General features: G+C 38.6%; 1 protein-coding gene across 7 annotated transcripts in view; it reads left to right on the forward strand.

Moving 5' to 3' along the window:
• The window catches only part of rbfox1 (RNA binding fox-1 homolog 1), a 257,241-nt gene extending 239,488 nt beyond the window's left edge, over nt 1-17,753 (forward strand). For 6 of the 7 annotated variants that reach the window (XM_052552763.1, XM_052552766.1, XM_052552767.1 and 3 more), the window contains 3 exons: nt 4,237-4,301; nt 14,485-14,560; nt 15,725-17,753. In XM_052552763.1, coding sequence (XP_052408723.1) covers nt 4,237-4,301; nt 14,485-14,560; nt 15,725-15,847 — 264 coding nt within the window. In that variant the 3' untranslated portion in view covers nt 15,848-17,753. Of the gene's footprint in view, nt 1-4,236; nt 4,302-11,947; nt 12,001-14,484; nt 14,561-15,724 lie in introns of all 7 variants that reach the window. The other variant, XM_052552765.1, reaches the window with a different exon arrangement.
• Nucleotides 17,754-19,215: the final 1,462 nt, after the last annotated feature.

Here is a 19,215-nt window from a genome sequence, read left to right on the forward strand (position 1 = left end):
AGCAATAGAGGTTATTGTCAGTTGAAATTGAGCTCTAGAGCAGGGCATGCTGGGATTATACAGTGTGTAGACTGAAATGTACCTACACAGAATGTCCTTTTTTCTTAGAATAGATGATATAAAAAATATATCATCTAATCTAACCTAATCTGCATATCTTCAACACATTTATCTGCGAGTTGATCACATTTTGAGATTTTAGTAGAAGCATCTGGCGCTTAGGTGGGGTAACTAGCAGGGACAGAGAGCATGTTCTCCTCAAGGCCATGTCTCATTGAGCCTGACACAGCCTGATGTATCTCCCCCAATTCGCCCTCCTCTGGGACGAAACAAATTGTACAGGGTACAAATGTGTGTGGAAATGGCGGGCAGGCTGCTGTAACGCTTCCTCTGTTCCCCTGTCATTAGCGCAGTGCCACAGTGGCTGGGATTGATTGTTCTGCTGCGATAAGATCATCTAATATTCATTAGAAACTATCCAAGAACTGTATTTGTTTATTACCCATCTTAATTTGCTGAGTGCTCAGCTAAATGTACTGAATGTTGGCTGAGGTCTGGAAAATGAAGCTACGCTAGCACAGAACAGACAGCCTTCAAATGAGCAAGTTAAACAAAGAAAAACTGGATACATACCACATGCAGGGGCGCAATAAGGCAGGAAGAACTACCAAATATAAACGACACAGCGTGTGTAATATCTCTCCATTTAATCTGTAATATAAAGTGCTTCGCATTTCCCTCATGTGGCTGACTTTCAATTTCTGGAAGACCCAGAAATGCCCGAAGCCACACTGTAACAAACAAGTCCATTTGCAGCATCAGTAATGATTGGAGACCCTCCAATATGACCTGATCGTTTTGATCAGAAGAAAGCCTTTTTCTAATGGTCTCATTATTTTGTTTCACCAACATAAGCCTGTTTGCTTCTAACGAAACAGAGTATAAGGAAATTTGTGTCCTTCATGTACTTCATGAACTAAACCAAATGCTAATCCTAAACCTAACCATATAGCAAGTACATGTAGTTAATAAATATTACTCAGTACTTAAATGTATAATTACACTGTAACAAGGACACCTTAAAATAAAGTGTAATTGAAAATTGCCTCTACAGATTCCTTGAATTTATAAAAAAAAAAAAAAAAAAAAAAATGTTGTTCAAACATAAGTTTAATTATTTAAGGCATCAGTAACAGGGTAAGTAAAATTAGATTTTTTTTTTTGCATTTGCAATATTTTGCATATAATATAATAAAATATAATATAATATAATATATAAACACAGGAATCACTGTTTTGAACAAATCGGTTGAGTGAATAATTAAATGAATCATTCATAATTAAAAAAGTCGCTTTTTCAGTTCAGTGTTTAAACCCATTGGTTCAATGAATCCCCCATGAAGACAGTCACTTGTTGCCACCTACTGGTGTGTCGATGTAACCTGCAATAAGAGTCAATGAGTTATCCCCACCATTAATGCATAGTATAATAATAAACACTGAGAAGTCTTGGTGCTGTTGGACTATTACCAGGGCCTGGAATTATTGTTGCATAATGTTACATATGCACATATAAAGCACTTGAAAAGTCATATTATTCTATGCAATATCCCCCTGTGGAGTCCTTTCAAGCAGCTCAGGCCATCAAGCGGTTGTGGCAGACAAACACACTCTAGTAAAAGTATGAGGATCTCACCATGCGCATCAATAGCCATGATAAACTCAGCATGTCCACATGCGCTCCAGACAGAAACCAGCAGTCAGGAGTCAGTGGAGCCCTATCTATTCCTCTCTCTCTTTGTGAGTCATGATGATAAATTGTGGCTGATCTCAAGATCCGCATCTCAGCATTAAAGTCCTGACCACTGCTCTCCCCGCACCTGCACACCCTGTCAGTTTCCCTGAGGTTAGTTGACCAAGCCTAATGGAGCTTCAGAGACATGTAGATGCCCGCGGCCCCCGTCTGTCAGAGATGACAGCACTGGTGACTAAGGGGTCTCGTTCAGCCGTTCCGCTCTGCACCTCATCACACTGGCTTTAAATACAGCCCAGATGCATCACGGCTGCGTGTCAGGCTTGGTGTTGTGTTTGTTAAGGGGCCGGCCACGCAGTGGGAGTGTCGAATTACCCCGTGAGTCATTAAGGATGGAGTTAGAGGACGGAGGTGAGCTGCGAGGAAGTGGGAGAGTGAAGAGCTTGAAGAAAGTTGTGAGAAGGAGCTGCTGTTATGTATGTGTGAGCAGAGGGAGAGGGAGGGTGGTAATTACTACAGCCTGAAGGCCTGGTGTGGAGAACAGCAGGGTCAGGAGACCAGCAAGCCCTGGAGGAACCGAGGAAGAGCAGAGGTGTACAGATGGACCTGTCGGTTAGAGTTTTCTGTGGACTGCTAATAAGAATGGTAAAGGAAGCAGTGCCTCCTCAAAAAAAAAAAAAGGAAAAAATCAACAGTGCTACAAAACAAAATGTATTAGGAAATATTATATTTCATCATATAAGCAAGAGTGCACTTTCTAAACATTTAGTCAAACAGCAATAATAGGGCCGGAAAAATGATTTTGCTCTGGTTCCAGGGAGTAGTTTGGAAAGGCTTTTATTTTTATTTCTTGCTTTTTTTGCTTTCCAAACTATGAGTACTTATACAGCTCCTATGGGGTACTTTGTATTTATTTATTTTTATATTAGTATAACATATTTATTTATATACTTATAATATAATATATTTATATATTTTAGTGCTGTCAAAAGATTAATCGTGATTAATCGCATCCAAAACAAAAGTTTTTGTTAACGTATGTGTGTGTGCTGTGTATATTTATTATGTATAAATAAGTACACACACATACAGAATATATTTTGAAAATATTTGCATGTATATATTTGTATTCATATAATTGATTTTATTTATACATATATTTTTTGACATATACATGACATATTTTTCTTAAATATATACATTAATGTGTGTGTATATATATGCACATAATAAATAGACACAGTACACACAAATATATTATGTAAATAAATACATTTATTTTGTATGTGATTAATCACAATTAATCATTTGACAGCACTAATATATATTTATAATATTTATTCTTTTTTGGTATTTTTTTATATTACTTTGGTAAATAATATTTGTAGCCGTTTATGTGCGTATATTGTAATATGCCACACATATTACAACATGCGTTGCACTTTAATGGAGGAAAGAAAAAATAGATAAAATCATCCTAGCAAAACTGGAAACTTAATTTTCATCTGTTTTGAATTTAATTAAGAAAATAGAGGTATTAAAATTCAATCAAGTGTGGAATTAAAATTACAAAAAGTATGGTGACAAGTTAAGGATATTGAAAAAAAATGTAAGTAATTTAGATAAATATTGTTATAATGATGAAAACAATTTTATAATAAAAGTATGATAATTTAGGTTGATGACAGCCTGTGCATCCAGACAGATTTTTGATTTAGTTATTATAAAGTTGTTATAAAGGGGTATGATAGGGCTTAGGGGTAGATAACACAAAAAAAAATAGTTGGGAAACACTAAATTAGAGCACAGGAACTAATTGTTATATAATACAAAATGAAAAAGAAAGTCCAGAGCACAGTAATGGCCATGTGGGAGTATTTCAAGAAGACAGCTACAGTATATCTCGTCACGTCACTGACTATGAAAAACGCTGCTCAAATCAGCAGGCATGTGCGCTTTATACTGCATGTGTTTGTTTGGCCTCTTTGCCACACTGAACATCTGATGTTACCGTTCCACATGTTGAAGTGATTCCTTTCTCCATCGTTGGCAAAAAGAAGTAGTGTAGTATGACAGCGCTACATAATTAATCCTCAGATGCGTGCATGAGAGGAATAAGAAAGTAGGTTGAGTCACCAACATAAGGCTGCTGCTTTGTAATTAGATTATGCATATTTAATAGCTGTGATTATGACATGTGCGTCCCCTCTTTTGGAGCATGCGGCGAGTCGCGAGCGCCGATGCCGTGAACTCCGAGCGACAATTTCGCGTGCCGCTCTCTCCAAAAGCACTCCATGTCTCTTCATCTACATGAGATTGAGTCATACAGGCTCTGTCACAGCACATAACATCAAACCCAACCTCCTCCTCCTTCCTCCCCCCACCAATCTCACCCTTTTATTTCACGCAAACACATTTGATAAAAATCCAAACAGCTGTTGTCGCCGTGCCCATGTGAGCGAGTGTGTGTGTTGTGTTTTTAGGGTGGTTACGCTGCCTACCGATACACTCAGCCTGCTACTGCTACCGCCGCTGCCTACAGTGACAGGTAAGACACACACCACTGACAACTCCTCCTTACCAGGCCCTCCGGTGGGGCCCTTAACACCCACCCACCGAGGCGGGCCTCGTTCTCTCTCAACCTTTACTCCTCTGAGGTCAAACTCTCTCCCTTCGTCACGAGCAGAGGCAGGCCAGCCTGATTTATTAGGATAATTCCCCTTGCCAGTGGTGATGGGGAATATCACGGGCCCCAGTGCAGTAATTGGCAAATTAAATCAAATGAGATGTCACTGCAAATGTAATGGTGAAACACCTCCCTGGCGGAGCAACTGTAACTGCAGAATGAAGTGGGATAGACCTGACAGTTCCTCAGAGATGAGACAAAAGCCCGTTTGGCAGGGCGACCAGAGGAAGTCGTCCTGGCTGTTTTTGATTTCCTTTCCATTTCTTTTTTTCCTCTATCGCTCTCTCTCTCTCTCTTGTCAATTGTGAGTGTAAGCTTATTGCAGATGGCACGCAATCAAGAATAAAGCAAATTCGGAGCCTTGATGTGATTGTAAAACATTCGCATGACACGAAAGCATATCTGCTCATGACTGTTAATGCCAAATAATGATCGTAACGCTGTCATCCGACATGTAACGACTGATATCGTGCAGCCATAACTAGATGAAGCAACACTTGATTATCATGTCATCTCAGCAGTGCTGTCATAATCTGTCGACGGTGTCCCTGCATGCCTCTTGATAAGTTGTGTGTTGTGAGTGGTGCTCATCATCATTACATCATGTTTATGTAATCATCGCGGGAGCATTTGTGCGTGCATAGATCCTGGTGTTCACGGTAAAGGCAGATCATTAGCGGCGAATGGGGACCAGACGCACCCGAGCGCACTTTCTGACGTCTGCCAGCCATGAGCTGCATGTGTAGTGTTTGTGATTGCTGTCAGGCTTAAGATCAGTGTGGTTTCATGACCACATGTGTCCTCCTCACACGCAGGGACTTCTTTGGATGAATACAGTAGACTGTCATCAGAGATTAAAGTCAGAGCGTCCTAAGAAACCACCGTATTGATTCCAAGAGCCCTTGTTGCTTTTCTGTGGCTTCTTTGTTATGAGAACTCTTTTATGGTATAGCGGTAATCTGATTTTCTGTTGGTTCGATTACTCTCGGCGCAGGCATTCATGTAATGATCTTATGCACTAGCTTCTCCAAGTTAAACATTCCAATATTTTATTTATCCATTTATGGATATGAATGGAACAGAATCTGTTAAATAAAAACTGAACAGATGGACCAATTTAAAAGAAATGTTATTTGCTGACTTATTCTATTTTAAAATGTAATTTGTTCCTGTGATGCAAAGCTGTATTGTCAGCGTCATTACTCCAGTCTTCCATGTCACATGATCCTTCAGAAATCACTGAATATTGTTAATATGCTAATTTGCGGCTTTTTTCTTATTAATGTTGAAAACAGTTGTGCTTCTTAATAATTAACTGTAATACATATTTTTTTAAGTTTCTGTGATGAATAGAAAGTTCAAAAGAACAGAGCTAATTTCAAAACATGTTTGTCAAATTGTAAAACCTTACTGTCAATTTAATGCATCCTTGCTGACTGAAAGTATTAATTAAAAATATAAATAAAATACTGACCCCAAACATGGTACTGTTCAAACCGTCAGGAACATTACAATGCTGTACTGCTTTGAAATGTTTCTGACCATATCTTTTCGGTTTTTATTTATCACGGATTCTTCTCCATTTATTGGGCACTAAATACATAGATAAACAGTTGTCACACTACTGCACCTTCAGTGACATCAGCTTTTTTTTTTTTTTTGTGGTGCTGAATAAGCTAAGCATCAGTATTTTTATTGCTCATACTTATTGATTAGAAAAATCCCCAACCCTCAGTATCAGACATCTGCGCAAAACTTGTCCCGCACCGCTTGTGCTACAGACGTAAATGATGTGTTTCAGCTATTGCTTTAACTGTGTTGTCTTTAATACAGATCTTAGTCTCTCTTTTATTATGTTCCATGAACCCCCCAAAATTACCTGTGGTTCAGTTTGTATTAAAAATGTAGTTATACTAGTAGACATAGTCATTGCCTTGCCAGTGGGCAGAGCTAATGCTAATGCTCGAACTGATTAAATTCAGAAAGTTTCCTTAATGTTGTTTAGCTCTCTGCAGAAACCTGCTTGATTGATTATGCAAATGAAGAGGCCTCTCAATAACATCTGAATTATTTTGTTTACCTTTAGACACATTTTGAGAATAATAGCAGCTTTGGGAAATTGAATCCGCAGCCCGACATACAAATTAGGTCCCCGATACAAATTCCAGCTAAATTAGTTTGCATAAGACTTGTCTTTCATAATAGAGATTATAAATGATTGTTATTGAGAAGTCATACATTTTTTACATTTTTCGGATTTAAAACGATTGAATTATTCATTTGCAATGTAAATGACTTATCATCTCTCTTCCCTCATAAAAATAAATTATTCACGTCTCAATGAATAAGGTTTTTAGACAGTTGGAGTTTAATCGTTGAGTCTGCCTCGGTTAAAATAACCTCTCAGCACTGTTAGATGTTATCACCTCGTGTGAAAGATTTCATCTCTGATCTCCGCTAATCCTGCGAGTGTTTTGACTGCAGTTGATCTCTTACCTTCCATGGTGGCGGATATCAATACCCCAAAGCTTTATCTTAACAGAGGGGCGCACTCTGACACCCTGCCGTCCCGACAGCGGTCTCATTAGCCGTTAGCCAGTGCATCTGGTTGCAGCTCTCTGTCAGAGATGGCCAGGGTCAGCCTCCGATCTGGAGGCGGAGTCCGGGTCAGGGCTGCTTCTTTCCTTCCAGTCGCCTTTTAGATCTCAAGGCTCAGCCGGTCCCATCTGAACAGCTGCGGGCCGGGGGCACATGGGTCAGGAGTACACGGTAGCCTCGCTTCCTACAACCCACCATACTAGCATCAGCTGACCTCTGTCCCTGCGACACTTGTTCAGGAAAGGTTGAAGTGGCCCGTAGTGCGTGTTTCTGGCGCTCTGTGGACCGAGTTGAAATCCTCAGGGCTGGGGAGCAGCTGTGCAGGAAGCTAAAGCAACTCTTTAAACTCTTGTATGAAAGACCCGTTATTTAGTTGATTAGGAAATGATGCTGCTAACACATACCAGGCATGCTCACGGGTGTAAAAAGCACTGAGGAATTATACTTGATGATGGACAGTCTGGGACTCCACACAATTAAAAATCAATGCATTAAGCTAAAATAATGCTTCAGGGAAAATATTTCTAAGTTTTTTTTGTTATTGCTGACACTTGAATGAGGTTATGTAAAGCCTCAAGTGTCTGTTGTCGACAATAGTTAAGATGTAATAGAAAAGCTTTGATTCGGATCATGTTTTTTCATCTCTTTATAAGGATGAATATAATGACGAATACAGTTACATAAGCAAATGATATTTGAATTAAAACATTGAAAGGAACATAATATGACTTTTTAGTTCAGGAAGATAAAATTTATGGACATCAATAAAAAAAATAAAATAAAATAAAAATAAACTTTTTTTGAAATAACTGAATGCATTTATTTAGCAAGGTCACTTTAAATTAATGAAAAATTATGATGAAGACATTTAGAATGTTATAAGAAATGATTATTATATGTATTATATTATATTATATTTATTTTTTATTTTTTTTTTTTTTTATATAAATGCTGTTGTCTTGAGCTTCCTTTTCAATGGAGAATGCTGAAAAAAATTATGTTTCCACAGAAAAATAATGTTCCTTAATCACTAAATCAGCATATTTGAATAATTTCTGAAGGATTGTGACACTTAAAACTGGAGTAATGACTGCTGGCAATTCTAACTCTAACTCTAACTCTCTAATTCTTTTGAACTGTAATAATATTTCACAATGTCTCTGTTTTACTGTATTTGTGATTAAATGCCGCTTTGTTGAGCATAAGAGACTTATTTTCAAAACATTATACTCACTGACCCCATATTTTTGAATAGTAATGTATATTTGTTTTAAAACAAGAATAGATTTTCGTCATGATGACTGCTGAAATATGTACTTTGACTAAAAAGTATAATGTTTTAATTGTAAATCTAATTTAAGTAGCATTGCAAATATTTAGATTTAAGGTTAAGTAAACATTTCCCAAAACAGTTCTTATTTGTATGAAGGAAGTAGCATTACTCAAGTGATTTACACCCCTGAATGTGTTTGCAAGATGTCTGCATTTTACTTGGAAGTGCCTGCAACCATTGATCTCTATTATAAAGAGAGGAAAGACAGTGAAATATATTAGTTTAGTGTTTAATATTAAATTATAGAAATAAATACAGAATAGCAGTTAGAAGTATTATACAACAATATGTGTGATGTAGTCCAGTGTACCACTGCTTGTGACTTAAGCGTCTTCATGAAGTGCATGCTTATCTGTAATGTGGATGAATGGTTATATCTGAAGCCAGTTCTTTGTGTCTGATTTTGTAAGTGACTATGAGTTATAGATAGTGCACTATTTAATGCATGTGTTCACATGCATGTCTGCATTGAGCTTTACTCCCTATAGAGTAAATGTGTGAGTGTAACTGTGTGAGCACATTGGGACGGTCAATACTGTCATGCCGAATATATCGTTGTATTCAAAACAAGCCCCCTAACATGATTAAGAGGGCCGATTCAATCTGAATGCTTAGTGGGAATGAATGATTAATTTAGTTATTAAATATAGCTCCAAGCGGCAATTAAAAGTGGGCCGAGCAATATGGCGGCCAAAGTCTCTAATTAGACGTGAGATCAAGCCATGACACATCATGTGTCACACCTGTGCAATGACTCGTGAAGCCTGCGCAGTTCAACCAATGATACAGCTCATTCTAGTTGGGTGTGTTTACCCAGAATGCACCATTTAGCCACACCCTGTCTGTATTATAAAAATCCTTAGAAAAGGGAATTTTTAGTTGAATTTTATTTTCATTCGTTATTTCCAACAGGGCTGAGGATTATACTCTAGTCTTTTCTACGCTTCACAAAGATGGTGCACTCAGTAATTTTTTTGTAGGTTTTTTGTTGTTATTGTTGCATATTGAACTTACTGACACCTAGTGGGCCGGATGCAGTATCACTCAAAAGCTTATTGTAACTATTCACAGTAAGCCATGATAACAACAGTATTTTAAATGATATTAAATGATGTGATGTCAGTATGCCGATAATATGTTTTTTGTTTGTTTTTTTTAAAATCAAAATTTTCTCCGTAGTCTGTAATGGAATCAGGACGACAATAAAATAAAATTTAGGGTGAGGTTTGTTTAATCGATTAAACCAGTCCGAATGCGAGTTTGTTCAAAAACTTTGTCTAAATATTTGTTTGGCTACTGGCTTAAAAGTCATTTTAGAAGAAGAGCTTACATTCATATTAAAAGCTATGAAAAATAAGCATTATTTTATTTGTAATAAGCATGCATGCATTTAGAAAGTAAATATCATCAGTTTGATTTTAATTTTAACTAAAGCCTGGAATACACTACATGATATTTTCCCTGATTTTCTGCTGATTTACAGTCTGGAGAAGTCAATGCTAGCTACTGAAAGTCAGAGCCAGTCTTCCAGTCATAGAAAATCGCATAGTGTCTGATGGTCACAGCTTCAGACTCTGATTCCACCCAGTCAGAGGAGATCAAACGTCGATTTTAGAGCACATCATGGTTGCGTCCGAAAGCCTACGCAGCTGACTTGCTGACTTGCTGCCTTATGAGGCAATGACTTCTGAGGCAGGGTTTATGCACAAAGGCACCTCATGAAACTAATTTGGACAGACTTCTGAGGCAACGTAATGGTTTAATAATCTGCAACAAAATAGAATGAGTTTTTTTGATAACTACACAAATATTTAATTACTATAATACTGATTTCTCGCTAGAACTAACATCAAAAGTTCAAAAAGTTCATCTGAAATATACATTTAAACACAGACTGACCAACAAACACAACTTTCAGACACCATCTTTATTTTTTGGCTTAACCGTCACAGAATGGAACGCACAGGATTGTGGGATATCCAAGGCAGCGAAGGATACATCTACTGTATGCTGCCTTCAAAATATCATCAGAAGAAGGTACCTCCCGGACAGGAAGTGAAGCAGAATTTAGATTAGGACGTGCCTTGATGCCCTCCTGCCCTGGAATGCTGCTTCCGAAGGCAGCATTGTTGAGCTTTCGGATGCAGCCGTAGTTTTCATTTGTCATGTGTCTCCTAGCAACAAGGCACACGTTTATGCATGAGTTTGCTTTGATCAGAACAAACTTCACAATCTGGTTATGTATGATCCTCAGTCGTTTAGTGTATGGTGAACAGTTTCCCTCTACCACTATTTTAAGTGTATGATGCCTAGTGTTTTAAAAATATTTTCTGTCTGTGGTGTGTTCCAGGCTTAAGAGGTAGTAGTTAAAACAGAATAGTTTTACAGTACAGTATAGTACATGTAGTGAAATATTTTTACAATTTAATAATTATTTTCTATTTTATATATATATATATATATATATATATATATATATATATATATATATGTGTGTGTGTGTGTGTGTGTGTGTGTGTGTGTGTGTGTGTGTGTGTGTGTGTGTGTGTGTGTGCTTTATTCTTGTAATGTAAAAGCTGAATTTTCAGCAGCTATTAGTCCAGTTTATATTATCTGTTTAAAACAGTTGTGTCATGAAATTTTGAATACATTATACTTTCTTCAGGAACCTCTGATGAATAGAAAGCTCAAAAGAACAGCATTTATTTGAAATAGAAACATTTTATAACATGATAAATACCTTTATGGTCACTTTGAATAATTTAATGTGTTTTGGCCTAATAAGTGTGAAAATCAGAAATTCTCAAAACTTGCTATTCCTTTACATGCATAAAAATGTTTAATGATGGTAAAAAATAACTGAGTGAACCTTGTCATTTTGACATTTTATAATATATCTCAAATAAATCTGTCCAGAATACAGTGGGAGCTCTGCTTTTCTCTCTCCCCTCGGCTCTCTCCAAAGAAAAGTTTATGGTGTACGGCATAAGCGCTTTTTGATGTATAATCTTATCTGTTTGATTTCCAGTATTATCCGTGTAGAATGGTCGCAGTCTCAGGTGTTTCTAACAGGCTCGATGGCCGATGGCTTTTATGTGACCGTTCAAGGCCATCCCAGCGCTATTCAGTAATGCTGTGAATGCAATTCCTTGACTTTTACAGAACAATAGTGATGGAGGGAGGGGGTTTACAGAGGAGAGGACGTTTAGAGTGGCTAAATCAAAGCGTCTCGCGCACAGCTGCAGTTTCTATTGAAGTCTGAGGTTATGATTTAGTCTCATCTCTGATATACTGTATATGTCTTTTTTACCCCTCTTCTTTATTCCCGCATTTGCATCTCCAATCCCCCTAGCATGCCTCTTCCCTGTTCCTCCATGTGGATACCGGTGCGGGGCCGCACACTGAGAGCTCTGCTTCTTTTTGCTTGTGAACTAAAACCCATTTATGCCATCCTCCCTCCCCCTCCCCCGCTTTCCATTCCCTAACACCCCCTCCTCTAACCCCAACACCCCCCCTCCCCCCCTCGTCCATCCAGCCAGTCAGCAGGCAGTATTGTAAATTTTATCTTCTCTTGCAGAAATCATTTCGTCTTCGTTGCAGCAGATGAAATTTCTTGTAACACCTCCTCAGGTAAAATAAATAAATATAAATGAATACCAAATCACCCTCACTTTCTCGATGCACCCACGAGGGAGCGAGCATATACCCCCTTTTTTATGCACCCTGACAGTGAGTGCTTCTATTGCCCGGCTGTCTCCTTATTTCTGCCCCCCGTTTGATTACTAGATGTTACATTTTTTCTGACTATGTTTCTCTTGTATGCTCTTTTTTGGACGGGTGGAGTAGTTTTGAAGTACTGCATGAGGATAGCTGGAAGGCATCGCATTCATAGTTCTCATCTTCTGTTTCTCTCTCCCATGGCACTGCTTGGAAGAGGCATGTGTTCCTTGAAGAGTGAAATGAACACGCTTGTCACGAGCTTGGAATCTGTGATTTTCCTTTTTTTTTTCTGTCTCAATCTTCCTTGTGTTCCATGGTTCTTATGAGTTCTCCACCATCGCCCTTTCCATTAGATCTGTGTGTGTTTGTGTGTGTGTGTGCGCAAGAGGGCCTTTTTTTGGTTGGTTTGTTTGTGTCATTGTTTTACAGGCGTGTGGTGCTGTTGTCATTGTCGTATCAAGGTTGCTCATGTAGTGTATGGTGTCTTGCACATTGGCTGTAGGTGGCTAGATCTCGGGAATGACACAAGTGTGATCGTTACTAGTTTGAGTCGTGATCTACCGAAATGAAAATGGACCTGTCCATCCGTGCATTGATTTTGTGACAGCCCTTTTTTCCCCTTACGTTTTTCCCCCCCCCCCTCAACCAGGGAAAATGAAAATGCTAACAAGGCTGTAATTTAGCAGAAGGCACTTTCTTGAAGACATCAGCTGTTTTCTGTAAATCACAATTGGAATGTGTAATTTGGAGTCTGAAAAACGTCTAATTGTCCCAGTTCAATAATTGCTGATAACCCCAAAGGCCGTGCGCATCCTGTTCGCAAACCCACGTATAATCAGTAAGTAAGAAAAGCGGAGAAGGTCCGCATACAGAGCCCCCAAAGCACAGCCCAGCATTGTTTAAAGAAATCATAGAAATGAGCTGTCTGTTCGGTCTCCTGGTGGGAAAAGTCAATACATTTAGAGGAATGGCGCTGCTGGAGCACACATTTTCCAAAATAATGAGCATCTAGTCAATAATGCAGATATATCCCAGCCATCTGAGATTTATTAACCTGTATCTCAGGGCCCAGATCTAATTTAGCCGTATGTAAGAGTCACTGGTGTTCATTAACAAACATAGAGCCTACCAGTCTCATAAATCAAGGTTGTTGTTTTTTTACTTCAACCTGTCTCAATGGGCGGCAGGAGGAGCCTAGTATAACGGATCATAGAAAGGAACAAACCGATAGTCACAAGGACGAGTTTAAGTTTAAATGTGTAGTGTGTTTCCGGCAGGCACTGCTAGAACGGCAATTAAAATCCCCAGTTCTTGCATTTCGGGTGACTCGTCCAATGAACGTTTTTTTCCCTTACTTAATACTTTAGGAATAATTCACCAAGTGCTATATCCTGAGGGTCACCTTTTCAATCTTAGCTCTAGTCTGCACTGCACACTCATTAAAACGAACCCCTGTAAACACAGATAATGCAGGTCAAACAAAATACTTTGTTGCCGCGCATTGAAATATGAAGACGGAGCAATTGTGTAGTGAATAACAATGTTTATACAGTGGATTAACTTCGTAATCGCCAGGAGTGGAAGAATATGTAAATTGCCTCATTTCTCTGCCCTCTGATTGGTTCTTTATCTGGTCCAGGAACACCATGCATGCGTAACAAGGCTCTGAGGAGCCGATATTCCAGGTTGTTTCCCAACACAGTGATCTTAACTCCTGATCGAACTTTAAGGGAGAACCGGGTGAGATCTCAGGATAAAAGACACTGAAAAAGTATAAAATAAGCTCACATTTACACTAAACATGCTGCGGTATTTTCATCAAGTCAGCCCCAGACGAGAATAATGAATAGATGTTTTGTTTCGGTTTTTAGGTGCAAGTACTGTATAACATCGATCACTGGTCTGTTTATTTGTATTATTTGTATTTTTTTTCTGGGATGTATTTCTTTGCCTTTTCGATCAATATGCCTAAATTAAACTACTAAAAAATTGAAGGGTTGTTTGTGCAAGTGTATAGAAAAAGCAAGCAAATTCCTCTTGGTACCGATTTGCTAAGTTGGTAGGTACAAACAGATATTGCCGTAAGCGCTGGCATCCATAAACACACAATTAGAGTGAACAGAGCATCTAGTGAGGTCTTGCACAAGTGGCCCTTCAACTTTCAAACAGTGATGTCTTCCTCTTTGACCTGTGCAGCATGACTGCAAGAGCCATGTGATCTCCTCCTCTCTGACTTCATTTGATTGTCATTTCCAAACACTCAGAAATCATCACCATACGTGGTTGCTTCAGTCCGTGGTGTCGTATATGACTGTATGACATTTGTGTTGGCATAGAAAAGAAGCGATTTTCAACTAGGCAGGGTGATCTGACCATCCCTCCGTGTTTCCACAGTTACGGACGAGTTTATGCTGCCGACCCCTACAACCACGCACTTGCTCCAGCAGCCGCATACAGCGTTGGTGCCATGGTGAGCGTGAAATTTCGTCTCGACCTGCCTCGATTCCTCTTTCTTTTTTCCTCTTTCCTCATTACCCCCTTTATTTATCCCTTCCCTGCTCTTTTCTCGGTGCACGCTTGTCATGTACGCTCATTCTTTTCCCTGTTCTTCCCACCTTTTCCTCCTGCATGGATTTTAGCACTGCTGACATCTCCTCACTTAAACTTAATTGAATTTGTCTCTTGTGCTAACGGCAGCTGAAATGCCACATTAATCCTCCCAGTAAACGTGATAAATGTCTTAATTTCTTGGCAGTGTAGTGCATGTTAGTTATTATATTTCTAATTTTGTGAATATCACCTAGCCGAGCACTCCACTTAATGGAGTAATTAGTCATTTTGATAATTAAATCCATCACCTAAGTGGTGCTGTAGCAACAGCTAAAAGAGGGAGGGAGAAGAGAGGAGACGGTGTGATGAAAGAGTGTGAGGAAGACGGACAAGAGTCTCCAGGCACACACTACAATATGCGATTTGTTTATACTCGGACTGTTTTGATCGCAAAGCGTTCACGTTGCATACAAAACGCACGCTGCAAAGATCAATTTCTTAATTTCTTAATTCTTCAATTTCGTTTGTGTAAGTTAATAATACTTTGTTTTACTTTTTTTTTTGTAAAAGTAACTGTTTGAAAGTTTTACGTTTCTTGTTTTAAGAAGAAACCTCTCGAAGGGTGTGGTCGTGTTTACTACTGCATAATTTTTGTTGGCGAAATAGATGCAATTCTTCATTCGCCGCGCAGAATAACAAAGCTGCTTTGTTTAATAGAGACTTCTAAGTGAGCTACGCTATTAACAACAAACAATTTAGTTTTTTTTATGCACCTGAATTTTTTTTTTTACCTCAAGATACTGGGAAATGAGACAAAAATAAGTTAAGAAAATGCTTTTTTGCAGCATTTGTTGCTTTTTTTTTTTGGGGCTCTGTTAACTCATGTATTTCTCTCATCCCGTTTACGTTTTTAAGTAGCTAAATGCATCTCTTCTGGCATGAGGTGTGTTGGTGTGCTTGCTGCATGATGGAACGTGATTGGTTACGTCCGGGGGGTATGTACGGCAAATAGCCTGAATGCTAGCGGAGGTCTCCTCTGAACTGTGTCAATTAAACGTGTCCAAACCCATGGCTTCTCTTCCAGAATGCTTTCGCTCCCTTGACTGATGGCAAGACCAGAAGCCACGCCGACGATGTGGGTCTCGTTCTTTCTTCTTTGCAGGCTAGTATATACCGAGGTGGATACAGTCGTTTCGCGCCATACTAAAAAAAAACAAAAAACCTTTCAAAATCTATTGAGAATCTTCCTGTGGGGGTAACGGAGGAGTAATTCAGAGGCCTGGGTATTGCAATACATGCAGTAGTGCATCATTTTAGCATCTCTTAAGAGAGAGAAGACAAAAACTGATATTTTTCATCTTATACCTCAGATATTTTGTGCTGTGTATTTTAATATTGTGGGTTTTTAATTTCTAAAGATTACATAGATTGTTGGCTGTAGAGGTTTCTGTGGTGATCTAGAGAGCTGCTAGATTTTAAAAAGATGAAGAAAAAAAAAAGAATAAGATACAAATTGTTAGGGCTTTATCATGTAAATGAGTTATGTATGATAAATATTCAAGTCACTTCGGGGTTATCATATTTTGTAAGAGTGTAAGTGACTTAAGTCGTCCAGTGGTTTCTGCTTCCGTTTGACATCGCCTTTCGTCTTTCTTTTGGTTTCTTTTGTTTCTGGGTTCTGTGCCGTAAAGGAAGAGTGCGCAGGGGATTGTGGGTAGGAGTAGATACGGGCGTGGTGGGCCAAAGACCGGGGGCTGTCCCCCGAAGTGCAGTGAAGATACAGAGCCGGTCAAAGAGACCACTGAGGTATCAGTTATTTAAGCTGTCTTATATCAGTCATTACTCAAAGCCAAAGGTTATGTTCCTGGGGTGTTCAGTGTGTATATTCAGACTATACATAGCAGCTCGTAGAAACTCCCCAAAAATTCACCACGATAGTATTTTACTGTTTAACTATTATCTAGTCCTTAAGTCAGACCCACACTAGTTTAGGCCTACCACGAGATGTTCTTTTTATATTACGGTACTTCCAGTACGTCGATTGATATAAATGCTGACTTTTATAATAAGGGAGAGACGAAACACAAAAAAATAAAAAAAACAGACGTTGGCGGTAGTGCCGGTTACGTTTATCTTCTTTTTTTTCTGCTTTGTTTTGGTTCATTTTTTTATTTTTTCTCAGAAGTTAAGAAACTCTGATTATTTGTATAAGACGAGAGTGGGGGAAAAAATAAACTAACAGTGTATTCGATTTGATCTGTGCAGTGAAAATGTTCTCTTATACGAAAAACACAACTGTATAATGTTTTAGATTTAGTGTGGTAGACCAACTGTTAGAGAAAGGTGTCTCATTTTTTATGGAATCATACACAGATTTATATCAACACTTTACAAGTAATGCAATCATTATGTAGATATAATCATAGTATTTTTGTCAACTGTACATTTTTGCACACACACAACCTGCAATTTTTCCATCACTACTACTACTTCTTCTCAATTGTGGGACGTTCTGTTGTCTGTTCTCCTTTGGTTCTCTGCTTCTTTCGAGTGTTTCGTTTTGATATCATTTTTAATGTGACATCCTTTGTACTATTATTTTCTAGAACACAGCCTTTACACTTTGAAACTGTTTGATTATCGAGAAACTGAGAAATATATGACTTGTGAAAAAGATATCTATATGTAAATAGGAATAATGATAACTATGTCATTTACAAGTGCTACACAAACAAGCTGTCGAGGTGTTCTTGAAGAGTCGCAGCTTGGCTGTGCATACGCGAAGACTTCCCTTCATGTTGTTTACAAGTATACCTAATTAGAGGTGTTTGTCACATATCTCATTTTTTCTTTCTTTTGTATTTATAAAAGTTTCAATTGCATAAAATACAAAACAAAAGAGCAGCTCCAGTTTATCCGGCTGCAAATATCCTCTTGTGTACTGTGTGCATCACATCACACAACTTGGCAAAAATATCTTACCCACTGCTGTGATTCTGCTCTTTCTGCTTTAAGTACGTGTTGTGGACCGGCTTTCTCCTTGTCATTGTATGTGCATGCACTATGATCTGCATAACAATAACCATCAATAAAGTTTCTCAAGATAACGGGAATTTGTCTCGGAATTTCTTTGCACCACGCCGGCTGCCGGATCTTATATTCAGATGATGGAGTGCGTTTGTCCTCTGATCTGATTTCATTGACTAAAATTGCATTGAAAAGCTCAAGGCGAAGAGCAAATGATCATCTCCGAGGAGGTTAAGTGGAATTGATGCTGCCAGGTCGGAGGTGGTCATCTGTACACCTTTAAGAAGACTCTGTGTTTAGGATGAAGGAGCGAGATCGGATTCCTGCGGTCTGATTAGGTTATCCCACCCACCTTCAGGGTTATGAAACATCTCCGGTGTGCAGATCTTTCCAAAAAGGAAGACACAATACGGGCTTATTTTCAGGTGCAGTTGAGGTTTGAACCAAGAAAGTGGCGCACAATCACATATAGCTGTAGATTTTGTTTTTCATTTGCATAACGAATGACAATATTGCGAACGTGCTGTGAAGAACGCTACTTTGGAGAATGATGGGACCCTGAACCTGTCTGCCCCGAGTAACTGTAAGTAGCAGATATTCATTATCTTCCGCTCATTTCGCTAAGGTATGACGGAATTTCATAAATTATGTACAGTGCAGATAGTTCTAATTGAAGAAAAGAAGAATTACCCCACATTCTCGATTTGATCAGTGTAATTGGAAAAACTTAGCCAGAGGTTCCTTGGAAAGATAAGCAATATAAATGTTTAAATGTGATGAAGGAGTCACATTATGCTAGGTAATTACAACACCTCTTCACAGAAATGGGTGATCAATAATTAACGTATCTCGGGTCACAAGTCGGGGACATAATTTAAAATTGGTTATTAATTCTATTATGAAAAATGTACATTCTCTTCAGATTATGTTGCCGAGTCCACGGGGAGAGGTAAAGGAGGTCTAGTGGTTTTAATTCAGTCTCTCTCTCTCACGCACTCGCCGCTCGGGCCCTCTTCCCACCGGCTCTGTGAGAGCTGTCAGTAATGTGATGATTTATGTTTCTGAATTAAATCATGTATTAAATGAAGTAATTTGGTTCTCTTTGCTCAGTTTGATTGGTTGAATGAGACTGGATTGATTATGACGCAGATTGGAGGGAGTGGACAATGGCTTTCTCAAGATCGGTCAGCCGTTGCTCTCTCTTCACACTGCAGACTTGCAAATCACAGTTGGCACTATAGGACTCATTGTGGGATTGTTCAAAAATTCAGATTTTTTGAATCAAGGGAGAAGGTTCACTTAATATGGGTTCTCCTAAACTGATCATCCACCCTATTCTTAAGGCCTGCTTACACCAAGAACGATGACCACAATATCAACATCTTCACCGAGGCAGGATATTGTTTGTTTATTATAATCATGTGCTGCAATTATGTCTTCAGACACTTTAAATGTGCAATCTCATTAAAGCAGGAATTCAAATCAAGAATTTTTTTTTAAACTTCTAAATATAGAGAAATAAGTTTTATAAGTTAAAGTAACTACAAT

Source organism: Carassius gibelio, chromosome B3 (genome assembly GCF_023724105.1).
Source record: "Carassius gibelio isolate Cgi1373 ecotype wild population from Czech Republic chromosome B3, carGib1.2-hapl.c, whole genome shotgun sequence".
NCBI lineage: Eukaryota > Metazoa > Chordata > Actinopteri > Cypriniformes > Cyprinidae > Carassius > Carassius gibelio.